General features: G+C 37.2%; 1 protein-coding gene across 1 annotated transcript in view; it reads left to right on the top strand.

The window, feature by feature from the left end:
- DELEC1 (deleted in esophageal cancer 1) overlaps nucleotides 1-15,289 on the top strand; it is a gene marked incomplete at its 5' end in the record, with an annotated part of 52,256 nt that extends 36,967 nt beyond the window's left edge. The window contains one exon of the mRNA XM_017876002.1: nucleotides 15,210-15,289. Within this exon, the coding sequence (XP_017731491.1) occupies nucleotides 15,210-15,289 (80 nt within the window). The remainder of the gene's footprint in view (nucleotides 1-15,209) is intronic.
- Between the last annotated feature and the right edge of the window lie 231 nt (nucleotides 15,290-15,520).

Here is a 15,520-nt window from a genome sequence, read left to right as displayed (position 1 = left end):
TGTATCACAATTTGTTTCATCACTTACCTGCTAAAGGATGTTTGAGGTTTTTTGTTTTTCCTCAGTTTTAGGTTGTTATGAATAAAGCTACTATAAACATAGTGCATGGGTTTTTGTTTGAATATAAATCTTCACTTCTCTGGGTTAAATGCCCAAGAATGCAATGGCAGTATCATGTGGTAGTTGAATGTTAGTTTTAAGAAACTACCCATCAATGGTGGATTGAATAAAGAAATGTCATACATATACACCATGGAATATGATGCAGCCATAAAAAGGAATAAAAGCATGTCTTACAGCAACATGTTTGGAGCTGAAGACCATAATCGTAAGCGAATTAACACAGGAACAGAAACCAAATACTGCATGTTCTCCCTTATAAGTGGAAGCTAAACATTGATCACACATGGACATAAACATAGGAACAATAGACACTACAGACTACTAGTGGCGGTAAAAGGGATGGGGCATGGGTTGAAAAACTACCTATTGGGTACTAGGCTCACAACCTGGGTCCAAAATACCCATGTTGCAATCCTACACATGCACCCTCTGTATCTAAAATAAAAGCTGAAATTAAAAACAACAATGATAACAAAAGCAAACAACTGCCAAACTGTTTTCCATAGTAACTGTACCATTTTACATTCTCAACAGCAATGTCTGAACGATTCAGTTTCTTCACATCCTAGATAGCATATGGTATTGTTACCATTTTTTATTTCAGCCCTCTAATAGATGTGTGGTGATACTGCAGTGTGGTTTTAATTTGCATTTCCCTAATCGCTAATAATGTTGATTTTGTTTTCCATGTGTTTATATTTGCCATCCATGTGTCTTTTTCTTTGAGGTCTCTTCATGTATTTTGCCTTTGTTCTAACTGGATTGTTTACATTTTATAATGTTGAATTTTGAGAATCCTTAATATACTTTAGATATTTTGTCACATACGTGGTTTGCAAATATGTATCTCCTGGTCTACCTTTTTCTTTTTTATCTATATGTCTTTTATTTCACTTTCCTCCCTCATTATATTGACTAGACTTTCCAGCATTATGACAGCGAAGACTCTTCGTTTGTTTCTGAACTAAGAAATAAAGCCTTCAGTCTTTCACCATTAATGAAGTATAGTTTTAGCTATAGGGTATTTCTTTGTTTTTGAGATGCTTCTTATTAAGTTTGGGGAGTTCTCCTCCTCTCCTTTTTTTTTTTTTTTTTTTTTTTTTTTTTTTTTTTTACCGTGAACGGATGCTGAGTTTTGTCAAGCATATTTTCTGCGTTGATTGATATATTCATGTTGTTTTTCTTCATCAGGCTATTTGAATGGTGGATTACATTGAATTGTGAAGATTTTCTCCTATATTTAAAGAAATGGTTTTATTTATTTACTTATTTAATTTAGTTTTGTTTGTTTGTTTGTTTGTTTTTTGAGACCGAGTCTCGCTCTATCGCCGGGGCTGGAGTGCAGTGGCTGAAGTCTTTAATTCCTGAAAGTCACTCATGAAGCTTGGAATCAACTTCTTCAAAAGCCCTGTTAATGTTGATATTTTGACCTCCTCCCATGAATCACAAATATTCTTAATGGTGTCTAAAATGGTGGGTGAGTCTTTTCCAGAAGGTTTCCAATTTAGTTTGCCTAAATCAGAGGAATTACTCTGTATGGCAGCTAAAGCCTTACAAAATATCTTGAATAATAAAACTTAAAAATCAAAATTACTGCTTGATTCATGGGCTGTAGAATGGATGTTGTGTTAACAGCCATGAAAACAACGTTAATTTCCTTGTACTTCTCCATTAGAGATCTTGGGTGACTAGGTGCATTGTTAATGGACAGTAATATTTAGAAATAAATCATTTTTGTTCTTAGCAGTAGGTCTCAAACTTGGGTTTAAAATGTTCAATAAACCATTCTGTAAGCAAATTTCCTGCCATACAGCCTTTATAGTCTTTGATTTTATTTATAGAACATAGGAAGAATATATTTATCATAATTTTTTAAGGGTCATAGGATTTTTTTTGGATGATAAATGAACATTGGCTTCAAGTGAAAGTCACAAGCTGCACTATGTCCATTGAAACTTTAAAGTCAGGCATTGACATCTCCTCTCTAGCTATAAAAGTCTTACATGGCATCTTCTGTGATATGGTTTGGCTCTGTGTCCTCACCCAAATCTCACCTTGAACTGTACTCCCGCAATTCCAATGTGTTGTAAGAGGGGCCCAGTGAAAGATAATTTGAAACATGGGGGCGGTTCCCCTCATACTGTTCTCATGGTAATGAACAAGTGTCACAAGATCTAATGGTTTATCAGGGGTTTCCACTTTTGCATCTTCCTCATTTTTCTCTTGCCACTGCCATGTAAGGAGTGCCTTTTGCGTCCCATCATGATTCTGAGTCCTCCCCAGCCATAAGGAACTGTAAGTCCAATTAAAACTCTTTTTCTTCCCAGTCTCAGGTATGTCTTTATCATCAGCATGAAAATGGACTAATCTTTCAATATAAGGCTGTTGCATCTACATTGAAAATCTGTTACTCAGTAGCCATCTTCATCAATTATCTTATCTTCTTGATAACTTACAGCAACTTCTACATCAAAACTTGTTGCTTCACCTTGCACTTTCATGCTTTAGAGACAGCTTCTTTCCTTAAATGCTATGAAGCATGCTACTTAGTTTCAGACTTCTTCTGAAGCTTCCTCTCAGTGATCATAGAATTGAAGAGAATGAAGGCCTTGCTCTCTGCATTAGGCTTTAGCTTAAGGGAATGTTGTGGATGGTTTGGTCTTCTGTCAAACTAAAACCATCTTTTTATCAGGAACAAAACTGTTTTGCCTTCTTATTCATGTGTTCACTGGAGTAGCACTTTTCCTTCAAGAATGTTTCCCTTGGATTCGCAACTTAGCTAACTGTTTGGCACAATAAACTTTTTTTTTTTTTTTTTTTTTTTTTTTCCTGTCTTAGCTTTCAACATGTCTTCCTCACTGAGTTTAGTCATTTCTAGCTTTTGATTTAAAGTGAGAGACATGCGACTTTTTATTTCACTTGAACACTTAGAGGCCATTGTAGGATTATTTGGCTTAATTTCAATGTTGTTATGTCTTGGGAATCACAGAGGCCTGAGGAGAGGGTGAGAGGTGGGGGAATGCAGACTGATGGAGCAGTCAGAACACACACAACATTTGTTGATTGTTTGCTCTCTTGTATGGGTGTAGTTCTTGGTGCCCCAAACAATTATGATAGTAACATCAAAGGTTACTGCTCACAGTAATATTATTATATTATTATTAATATTAATATAATATATTATATTATATTAAGTAATATTATTATTATAACAAATATAATAATANAGGAGAGGGTGAGAGGTGGGGGAATGCAGACTGATGGAGCAGTCAGAACACACACAACATTTGTTGATTGTTTGCTCTCTTGTATGGGTGTAGTTCTTGGTGCCCCCAAACAATTATGATAGTAACATCAAAGGTTACTGCTCACAGTAATATTATTATATTATTATTAATATTAATATAATATATTATATTATATTAAGTAATATTATTATTATAACAAATATAATAATAACAAGAAGTTTAAGGTAGCATGAGAATTAATAAAATGTAACACAGAGACACAAAATGAGCACTTACTGTTAGAAAACTGCTCCCAATAGACTTGCTAAATTCAGGGTTGCCACAAAACTTCAATTTGTAAGAAATGCAATATCTGTGAAGCACAATAAAATTAAGCACAATAAAATGGCTGCCTATTATTTTATTTTGTTCTTAATAAACAATGAGTGCAGTGTCATTGTCTCAATTTAACAACTGAGCACTGAGATTGGGAGAAGGTAAGGGGACTTAGAGCTCAGCAAATGACAAAGTCAGGATTTAACCTATATGTTTTGCTTGTGTTCTTTTATTTAATATGTTCACTCACTTAAAATGTCATGCTGTAAATTCTGCTCTATCCAGGACTGTTGATTTACTTCTGTAAGTTTGTGTTTGTGATGTTTGTTTTGTTTTGCTTTTGGTGAGAGAATTCTTGATAACTAAAAACATTTCTGAAAGAGAATAATAAAAATGGTAAGAGATTCGGGAGTCAGAACATATGAAGGAGAACTGAAGGAAATTAATATTGGAAAGAAGACTCTGTCTTCACATATTTGAATAACGCTCAGATAGATGACGCTTTTGAACTACTGTGAGGATCTCAAGAGGATATGACCAGGACTCATAATTAAATATTATAAAGATACTGAATTCAGCTTCATTAGAAGGAAGAACAGTTACAAATGCATGAAATGAAGATAATGGTGTTTGTTGGCAACAAATCCTCATTCCTGAGTCCATCAGAGCAGAAGTGGGATGAGTGTCTTGTTGCTGAGAACTATGCAGAGGTTTAGCAAATATAGCCATGAAGTCCCCTCTAACCTTCACAGTCTCTAGTGCAGGCTCTTCCATGTACCCGCTATGTGATAATGGACTAATTACTTCTTTCTGAACTTCACTTCTACAGAATGGGAATAATAATAGTACCAGTCTCATAAGATGACTGTGAGGTTAGATAAGATAATAAATGTAAAATGTTTAGTACTGTACCTGCAATGTAGAAAACACTGAAGAAATTAGCAGTGATAAGGAGGATGACAATATGGTGGGGTCCAAAGGCACTGCGGGAACATTGAGTGTTCAGGCTGTTGTATGAGATATAGGTTGAAAAACTGGTCAATGGTCTTAAGTAATAAAGATAGGTAGATCTCAGTAATGAAAAATTTACTCTACCCAACCTGTCTATGAAAATTTCATTAGTCTAGAACTGACCTCAGCTTTTCATTGATACTTGACGTGTCTTGCACTTGGGTTACATCCCTGCATACAGTAAGTATACAGCAAATGCTCTTCATCTATAGGCACCCAGTTATAGACTAACTCAAGTTTTTCAGAATTTGTTTATCATGTGAGTTAACCAATCCCCATATCCAAATTACTGTTTGATCTTTGATAAGTTTCTTAATATTTCTTAGACTTCAACTTGCTATTTTACAAGATGAAATTAAAGAAACTCATCTATAGTCTGTGATTTTGCTCTGAGATTTAGTAATTTTCTATTTTGAAATTAACCACCTAAAGGGGTCACATCTAAAGGGGTCAGAAAAACTGTATCACTGCAACTGACCAGCCTCTTTTCTTCCCATAATCTGTTTCAGAGTCACAAATCAGAGAAATTTACATTATCAGTCCAGTAGAAGATTGCAATCCAGCCAGATGCTATTCTAATTTTATTCCAGTTTTAAAAGCAATGATTCCATGGACCACTGCCATCCTGCTGAGCTTTACTTTCTTAGATGAATTAGCTATTCCCAGCATTGCTTCTTGCACAATTCCTGACTCTGTGAGGGTGAAGTTAGTATTGCTTATTTCACCTCCTTGCAAGGAAAAGTCTTCAAGAAGTTTAGGAATTGGGGCTGGTTCCAAATAGACACTTTCACAGTTAGATCACTTCTAATGGTGAAATATTTTCCAGACAATCTGATTATTTTCATCTATTTAAACACTGTAGTCATCAGGACATGCCTGCCTCCTACATAGGCGTTCTATATGAAGTCTCAGCCTTCCAATGGATACGGGACATGTCCTGTTATAAGAACTATTCCCTCCCAACTCTGTAAGTTAGTGGTGGAAGACATCTTTGGAGAAACTTTTTTTTTCTATTGCCTCTCATGCAGTCGATGTCACAGTGTCTCCCAGTAACTCCAGCCAAGTGCCTAGAACTCACTTTAATCTTCCCCCTTCTCTTTCCCCATCATCAGTTTGTCTCCACTTCCAGTCCATTCTACCTTCTATAGTTTTTTTCTTTTTTTTTTTGCAACTCCACTTTTCTTTAGTATTAAAACATCCAGCAGATTGGACTAGCTATTGACCTGGAATGGAGTCTCTCTGCCTCACTGCTCAGTCTCACTATCTTCTTCAACATCCTCCACCCTGCTTGACCAAGCCATCATTTTCAGTTATAAAATGGGCACAGTCATTCCTTGTGTCAATCATTTTAGTGGCTTCTCATCACCTACAGGATGAAGTTTACACCTCCTATGTAGCATGCAGGGTTTCTCATAATCCAGTTAATTCTCCTTTTCTGATTTTATTTCTCATCAAGAACTCTTTTGCACCCAAAGTCCTAAGCACTGAACTTGTAATATTTCAGCAATATGTCATATTCTTATTCCTCTGGGCTTTTGCAATTTGATTCTTTTTGCCTATAATGTTCTTCTCATCAGAATCTATACCTAGCAAACTCACAGGATTTCACTGTGAAGAATTGCTTTAACTGTAACCTCTTCTATAATACCTTCCCTAATCAGCTAGGTAATTTTTTCCTGTGTATTCATTGTGCTTTTATAAAGGTTATGTTTATTTGATTATTTTTTTCCTTAAAGACTGTGGACACTAAAAGGAAAAAAAATTCTTTTTCCTTTTAGGCACAGATCTTGTGCTCTACTAATGTATTTTTTAAAAAGTACAAATCTCTCTCTCTTTGTGGAAAACTAGCTGTCTTTTATTTGCATATGAGAAAATGTTGAGATAAGTAACTTTGGCATTTAAGAAGGCAATAGCCCATGACTGGGGTCTATAGTAGTAGGCAGGCTATAAAACTGCAAGGGGTTGTAAAGGATTCAGTTAGTTGATTCTATGCTACCTGTGGGCTATGGTTGTTGATTAACATTTCTCCTATGAGGCTTTTTTTTTTTTTCTTTTAGCATTCAAAATAAACATTTATTTAGCTCAGGTGACCCCACGAAAATCTTGAGTGGAGTAGAATAGTCACAGGGAAGTGAGTCATGCATGTGTTTCTAACATTCATGTCTCTACCCTGTTTCTGACCATGAAAGGGACATTTTGGCCAAAATATATATGCAGAATAAGACAGATCAAGAGTACACCATCCCTCCAATCCTCAGAACCCCAGATGTGGCAAATCTTACTAACAATAGAGACAAAGCTGGCAGGTAGAGTCTAGGTCTTTGATCACTCACATTGTGAGGAAGAGAGTGCAGGTGACTGGACTCAAGGGGTGACTGCCCATCTATGCGGTGGCAACACCAGTAACCACTGTATTTTGATGGGGAATATGAAGATCCCTGTTTGTTTTGATCTTGCAAACATGAAATTATAAAGGGAAAATGTGGAACAGAACAAGGGAGATTAAGAAGGAGTGGATTCTAAAGGTAACTGATCAGCAAAGAAAATATCACTTGACGAAAGGGACATTTTTATATATCCTCATAGAGAAGGTTGACAGTGTGCTTCCTGATTCTCGTGAGTTTAAGATGTCTTCTGCCTTCACACTCCTCTGTTCTTTCTTTGCCTTCACTCCTCCACCAGGTTTTGACAATTTTTCAAGCTTAAATCAAACTCCATGTTTTTTATGAAGGTTCTCTGTTCTGTTTCATAAACCTAATCCATATCATTACCCTGCCTGGCACATAGGTCAGGTGGCATGGTTCTAGGAGCATCTCCCACAAAACACCTTCTTTCTTGCTAATGGTGTTAAACTGATAAGTTGGCTTGACCTCTCTGTATTACAAAATCTCTGACCTGTTTTCTGTGAGAAGGCACAAAGATTCCAAATCACAGAAAGGTGCAAAAGGTTTATTTCAGATCTTTGTCTAATGTTTGCTGTGAGAGAGGGGTCAAAGAGAAAACAGAGCCAGATACTTGTTAAAGGTGGGAAGATAGATTTTATTCAGACTACTACAGAAGGAGGAGAGACTCTAATATAGAACAAGCTCAACTCCAACTAAGATGAAGATAACAAAGGTTTTTAAAGGGAGAATATATAGGGAACAAAACTGGACTAAGTGGGAATGAGAAAGGGACTGGGAGCTATGTAGAAATGGAGAGTTACAGAAAAGAAGGGTAAGTGGAAAATTACTTAAAATGGTATGGCAAAGTGGGTTGGAACAATGTACCTGTTGGGGATTGGTGGCTTGTATTTTCTTGAGTAAAAACTCAGCACAGAAGCAGAGGTTGCCTTTAGGGACACAGCTTGGTGTACATGAAAGCCAGGCTAGAGTTTGGTCAAGTATCTTCAGAGTTTGGGCAAGTCCTTTGTGCCACATGAGAGTCAACTGTTCACAGATAAAAGGGCAGAAAATACAAAAGAAATAAGGGAAGCCTGTGACAGGAAATTTAGTGGACTGTGTAATGGCCCCCAAAATGTCCACATTCTAATTTCTAGATCCTCTGAATGTTTCTTTACTAGGCAAAAGAGACCTTACAGATGTGATTAAAGTTGAGGATCTGGAGTTGAATAGACTATCCTAGCTTATTCTGGTTGGGCCCAATGTAATCACAAGGGTCCTTGTAGAAGGGAGCATCAGAGTTAGGGAAGGTAATGTGATGCAAAACAGACCAAAGAGAGATTTGAAACTGCTATGCTCCTGGTTTTGAATATAGGGAAGAGGCCAGGGCTGAGGAATAAGGGCAGCCTTGAAGTTTGATTAGGCAAGGAGATGGATTCTCCCCTAGGGGCTCCAGAAGGGACACAGCTCTGTAGATTCCTTGATTTTTGCCCTGTATGACTCTTTTTAGACATTTAGACATCTGACATACAGAATGGTACGATAATTGATTTGTGTTGTTTTAAGCCATTAAAACCTGTTTGTGTTTGTGGCCATTTGTTACAGCAGCAGTAGGACAATAGATAATAATTGATCATTACCCTTGTGCTACCCATTTCACCATTGCTCCCAGGCCCTGGTATCTCATCCCAGGGACTGAACTGGCACCACATCCTGAAAACTGTCACATCTCAGGGACTGAAGAATAGTGTGTGCTCTGAATCTTGTTCCCAGAAGCAGAGTTTCATGGTAGAATAGGACAGGGTTGATTTTCATTTCCCCAGGAATGTCATGGCACTTGTTGTGTTGCTTGTGGTTTTGATATCAATATTAATGATCCTAATGTAATCATCATTTTATCATTTAATTGCATTTCCTTGGTGAATTAAATGACTCCCTAGCTGACTGACATTTAAAGACAAAGTACATGCTCCCTTCATTGGCTTACTTAAACAGGAAAAAGGTTGGAGTGATTAGCACAGGCGAAAGCTCATTTCTAAACTATTTCAGTTGCCTTTTCACTATCTGCCAATAATTTCTATTCCAAAAGCAATATTGGCTAGGGTACTGGAAGAATGTGCTAGTATTTTCAGACAGACTGCAAACTACCAGTAAAGTTTACTGAGCAACTCTGTTACTCAAGCCACAGAGATGATAATTCTTTTTCTCCTGGGAAATCATATGTTCCCTTTCATTGCTATTTCTCATCCCTTCTGTGCAGGTTACGGTGGTCAGTGTTCAGGACATAAAGTCCTAGAAATGTGGCATTGCATATTTTATCAACTTCCCTCTCTGAATTCCAGTTCTGTTCCCAACCAGATCTCACTCTTTCACATTGATGTAATTGAGTTAAGACTCAGGTTTTAATCAAGATATCAGGGAGCAAAGAACCACTATGATAATTTAGCAACTGTGAATAAAGAGCATCTCATGTACCAGGAACCATGATAGCATTTTGTAATTATTTCATTTCTTTAGTCTGAATGTTTATGTTTTCAATCTGACATTGGTTAACGTTGTTGCACTATTGGTTGGAGTCACAGTTGGGCTTGGAAAGTAAGAAGCTACAATTCCTAATAGCTAGAGAGTTTTTGGAGGAATAATGTATACTTTTGTTCTTTTTCCCTTAAGAAATGGGGCCATTCCTTCTTACAGAGGCAGAGTTTATGGCATTCTAGGCCTATAGGATTGTTGATACTAAATTTTTTTGAACATATATGTATTTGTGTGCACCCTAACAATTTGAAATAGTTTTTGTAGATTTAGGCTTTTCAAACATGTAGCATATGCATTCTTGGAATTAATACTGTCTACCCTGGTTTTGCCTCTACCAGTTCATTCATTCATACATTTATTAACTAAACACATATTTAACAGGGTTGTTGAGCACACCTCTGAGTATTATGAATATTATATGAACAAACTTGTTTCTTTCATGAAGTTTATATCCTAGTAAGAGAAATGAGCAATAATGACAAGAAAACTCATTTATATAAGGTCAGATGGTGATAATTCTTATCTGGGAAAATAAAGCAGAGAAGAAGAAAGGGAGAAACAGACACATACATCAGAGAAAGCTTTTCTTGAGGTGGTGATGTTTGAGCAGAAATCTTAATGAAGTGAGAGTAGCCAGCCATGTTTCTCTATGGGAGAAGAGAGTTCTAGGCTGAGGACTAGCAACTGCAAAGGCAATTCTGATGTAGGAGAGTGTCTAAGGCCATTGTGCTAGGTTAGGTTGCCCATGCTGTCTTATAAGTTATTTGTTATGGAGGCACTTGGCAGAAGGAATCTGTAAGGGAGTCTAGGAGGTAGGAAAGGAAAGAGTAAGAATTTACGCAAAGTGCTGGCCTTAGCTTCATCTTTCCTGGAGCTTATACTACACCTCAGGGAGCCAGGGAGGAAGTCGACTCCCCTAAATTCCAGGTCTCTGTTAGGATAGGCAAGAGGATTAGCTCCAGATGCCCAGGGGCAGTCCTTTAAACAAAGTCTCAGGGGTCAGCCATTAGAGGATATGGCTCGTGGAGGTTGGAGGATGAACACAAGACCAACAAAGAGATAGAAAAGGGTCTGGAAAAACCATCAACTGTGTCTGCTAGAGCCAGCATACTGAAGCACAGTGCGACAGTGCACAGAGCAGAGGATCAGAGAGCCCTGTCAAGGAGGCAGTCAGGAGCCAGACCATGGAAGGGCTTCAGAGTTTTGTAAGTGCTAGGAAACCGGAGGTTTTTGGAACAATAGAGTGGCATGATCTGATTGACATTTTTAAAGGATCATTAGACAATGGCGTGAATCATAGACTTGGTGGAATAAGAGTAGAAGAATTTAGACTTGCTAGGAGGCTATCAGAGAATTAGGGGGATTATGACCTTGGACCTGCACTGCTTGTCAAACATAGAACCCACTGGTCAAATATGCTTACTAACAATTGAAATGTAGCTCCTTTAAACGAACAGACTTTGTATGTGTAAGTATGCATCAGACTTCAAGGGCTTAATAGAAAAGAATGTAAAATGTCTGACTAATATCTATTTTGTATTAACTACACATTGAAATGATATAATATTTTTCTCAAATAATTGCTCAAATGGATGAAATAAAACATTAATAAATATGTTAATAAAATGCTATTAAATATGTTATTCAGTGGGTTCTTCTTACTTTTTAAAATGTGGCTACTGGGAAATTTAAAAATGTATGTAGGACATTATATTTCTATGGGATACCCAGTCTAGACTCAGATGGGGAAAAGTGCTTAGATTCTGCATGTATTTTGAAAGTAGAGAGATCAGGAATTGTTGATAGATAGTATATGGAGTGGAAAAGATAATCATTCAATGATAGTAATATTTTCTGAGATGCAAACAACTGGGAGAGAGGGGTACATATTAAGAAGGGTGATAAATGGAATTTACTTTGATCATAAGTTGGACATGTCTAAAGAACCTTGAAATGGAGGTGCTGAATGGGGTGGTTGAATATATGAATCTGGAGCACCTTGTGGAGCTCATGGTTGGAGATTTACGTGTAAAGATATTTAGTGTATACATAATTTTTTAAGTGATTAGACCAGATACCATCACCTAAGGAAGAACATAAAGAAAAGATAAGTGATCAAATCCTGGAGTGGTCAATCTTGTGGGAGACTGGGGTCTGGTGGGGGATCTTATGGATGAGACTTGCTAGCCATCTGAACTTGGTCAGATCACTTAACTTGTTTAAGTCTTTATTTCATTATGTATAAATTGGCATTAATAATAGTGTAAATCTCATAGGGCGACTATAAGAAGTAACTGGGATAAAATAAATATATATCCACACTTAGCACAGGGTCTGGCAAAAATCAAGAATGTGGTATCTCACTGGATCAGTCACCAGGGGCAGGAAAACCCCAATTTTGGGGGTGTTTACCTAGTTTTTCTAATATGGGAAAAATTAAACTGTTTGACCACTCCAGACTACGAACAGAGCTAGTACCTTTTTTGTCTCTCAACATTGGCTTCCATTTGGCACTTTTCGAAATGCAGATGCCATATCTACATGGACCTAGAATGGACTAGCAGAAAACCTTGCTTGCTTTCTAACAAGAAGAAAAGATACTTAATTTGAGACCCTGAGCCAGGGGGAGAGCAGGCACTCACATTTGTGTGTGTGTGTGTGTGTTTGTGTGTGTGTGTGTGTGTGTGTGTGTGGCTGGAGAGGTAGCAGAAGTGTTCTGTTGGTTGGGCAATGAAACTGGATCCCTATCTCTCACTATATGCAAAAAAGTAACTCAAAATAAATTAAAGACTTAAATATAAGACCTGAAACCTTGAAAATTCAAGAAGGAAACACAGAAAACAGGCTTGTGGACATTGGCCTAGGCAAAATATTTATGACCAAATCTCAAAAGCAAAAGCAACAAAAACTAAAATAAATAAATGGAACCTAATGGAACTAAAAAGCTTCTGCACAGCAAAAGAAATAATCATCAGAGTAAACAGACAACTTACAGAATGGGAGAAAATGTTTTCACATTATGTATCTGACAAAGGACTAATATCCAGAATTTACAAGGAACTCAAACAAATCAGCAAGTAATAAACAAATAATCCCATTAGAAAGTGAGAAAATAACATGAATAGACACTTCTCAAAATATATATATAATATATTGAACATTAAAATATGTTACTTAAATATATTTAGCATTAATACCTAACATGTACAATTTAACATAAATATATTTAACATTAAATAGAAAAAGAAGACAGTTCAATTTCATTTTGAAGAAAGGATTACATGCACATGTATGTTCATCACAGCACTATTCACTATAGAAAGACATGGAATCAATCAAGGTGCCCATCAACAGTAGACTGGATAAAGAAAATGTGGTACATGTACACCATGAAATACTACACAACCATTAAAAAGAATGAAATCATGTGTTTTGCAGCAACATAGTTGAAATTGGAGGCCATAATCCTAGGCAAATTAATGCAGGAACAGAAAACCAAATACCACATATTCTCACTTACAAGTGGGAACTAAACACTGGATACTCATGGACATAAAGATTGCAACAATAGACACTGTGGACTCCTAAAAGGGAAGGGGGTGGAAGGGGAGCAAGGATTGAAAAATTGACTGAGTATTATGCTCACTACCTGGATAACAGGATCATTCATATCCCAAACCTCGACATCACTCAATATACCCATGTACCCCCTGAATCTAAACTAAAAGTTACAATTTTTTGAAGTGTTAGTACCCCAATTAAGCAAAAATTATGATATGGGTGGAGAGGGGTGATTTTTCACCTGTACATATGCATTTCAGTATATGCACACATATAAACATAAAGGTATTTGAGTGACAGACACACTAAAAGCCTAGATTTTACCACTATACAGTATACACATGTGACAAAATTGCACTTGTACCCCTTAAGTTTATACACATTTTAAAAATGTAGAAGCATTGATATGTACACATATAAGCTTGGATTTTGGCCAGCTTGAGGTTAGAAAGTGGATGGATTAAAAAAAAAAAAAAAGAGGAATGGGAAATTACACAGATCTTACTTTGTTTTAGGCACTGTGCTCTGTACTTTACATAAATTACTTTACCTACTTTTCACAAATTATTTGTAAAATAGCTACCAGGAGTCTGGAGGCCTTACATAAATTGCCCTGAGTCACACTACCAAAAAGTAACATGAGGGCTTGGAAGTGAGTCTATCTGACTTTAAGATCTACATAAATTTTCTACTCCATTGAGGAGTAGAATACTTCCTATCATTATTCCAACAGTAGCCTAGTGATTAAATTTGTATAATACTTTTCTGCCTGGGGGTTAGCAGGTGTATGTATAGGAGCCCCACTCCTGGATAATCTTCATGCCTAGAGTTATTGAAAGACTTGAAAGAGGCCGTGGACATCCGGTCAACTCATTTAACACATGAGGAAACTGAAGCCCAGATGTGATTCTTACACCTATGGCCACATGGTTATTTACAATGAGGAACAAAGATCAGGATTCCTGTTGTCCAGTCCTAAACAATGTCAGCTCCTATCACCTCTCAAAATGGGGCACATGCAAGGGGCAGGACTTTTAGGACCCACATGGGCTCATATGTATGTATGTAGAAGAGACAACTCCTTGACAGAATTTAACTTGAAGAGAGTCCTAATCTGAGTCTTTTGATTTGACCATTCTCCCTCTTGGGTCGAATCAAAAGGCTCAGGTTAGGCTTGGGGAGATAATTTGGTTATCTGTGCATTCTTGGAGTTCACTCCACAGAGGACAGAAATCCATAGGCATGCTGCCTTTATGGGAAGCACTTGTTTGCCTAGAGGGGTCTCTTCCCTTTTAACTTCTATGGGGACTCTGCTCACATGTCAGAGAGAGCTGATCAAAACAGTAAATGAGGACCCTGACAAGGATTTTCAAAAATTACATACAGATGTCTCCATTTCAGAGAATTGGAAACACAAATCTTTTTTGGATTGCTGTAGCAACAGGGAGAGACAAAACAACACATTGCAAGAAGCTGTCCTGTGGGGACTGATAGTAATTTAGGAGAGTGGAGCTAGGGGATTGCAGAGTCCAGACCAACATATGCTGAGACTGGGAATCCCACTGTGGAACGTGAAACTTGTGTTCTGATGGAAACCACCAGTCTCCAGGGCACACTCCCTTCGGTCTGAGCCCCAATGTGAGAATGTGAGAATGTGAGAATGTGAAATTGGGAAAGGAAAGGCAGGGGGCCAGAAGTAAAGCATGGGCTGGAAATGCTGTCTTTTTGACTCAGTCTTCATTTGCCCTCTACCAGTCCTTCAGATCTCGACCAGTAGAACACAACAATCACATGTTCACAGCAGTTTACCATTTGCAAGTTATTTTTCTACATCTACTCTCTGATTTGCTCATTTTATCATTTCAATTTAGAGAATGGATAATCAGAGCTCAGTGATACGAATCTAGAACTGTAGTTTTAATTTAAGCCCTTCTGGCTCTAAAATCCTTGACACTAAGCCACACTAACCAGAGAGTTCTTCAATCATTTCATTGTTATTGAGAAATTTTAACTTTCTTTATACTTTGCCTTTTAGGCCTCAACTTCCCTCTAACTGGCGAATCTGTGGTGGCCAAAGAGGCTCGCCTTTATTTCTTTGTTTGGCTTTACTTCTGAGTTATGAATTGGGAAAAGGAAAACTACAAAGTTCACCGTCAAGCTGTTGGGCATATGCTGGAGTCAGTTGATAAAATCTAATGATCTCAATGTCCAAAGGGTCTATAAAGATCTATCAATCTAATTAATTCTTAAATGACACACAATTTTTAAGTCACAAATCCAAGTAAGCAACCTCCCAGTCACAACTGAAACTTTGATTGGTTTTAAATAAAGGTTAAATGTTTAAAT

This window comes from Rhinopithecus bieti, unplaced genomic scaffold, assembly GCF_001698545.2.
Source record: "Rhinopithecus bieti isolate Rb0 unplaced genomic scaffold, ASM169854v2 scaffold_9997, whole genome shotgun sequence".
Taxonomy (NCBI): domain Eukaryota; kingdom Metazoa; phylum Chordata; class Mammalia; order Primates; family Cercopithecidae; genus Rhinopithecus; species Rhinopithecus bieti.
Note: the sequence above shows the minus strand (reverse complement) of the source record. Positions and strands in the feature narration are given on the sequence as shown.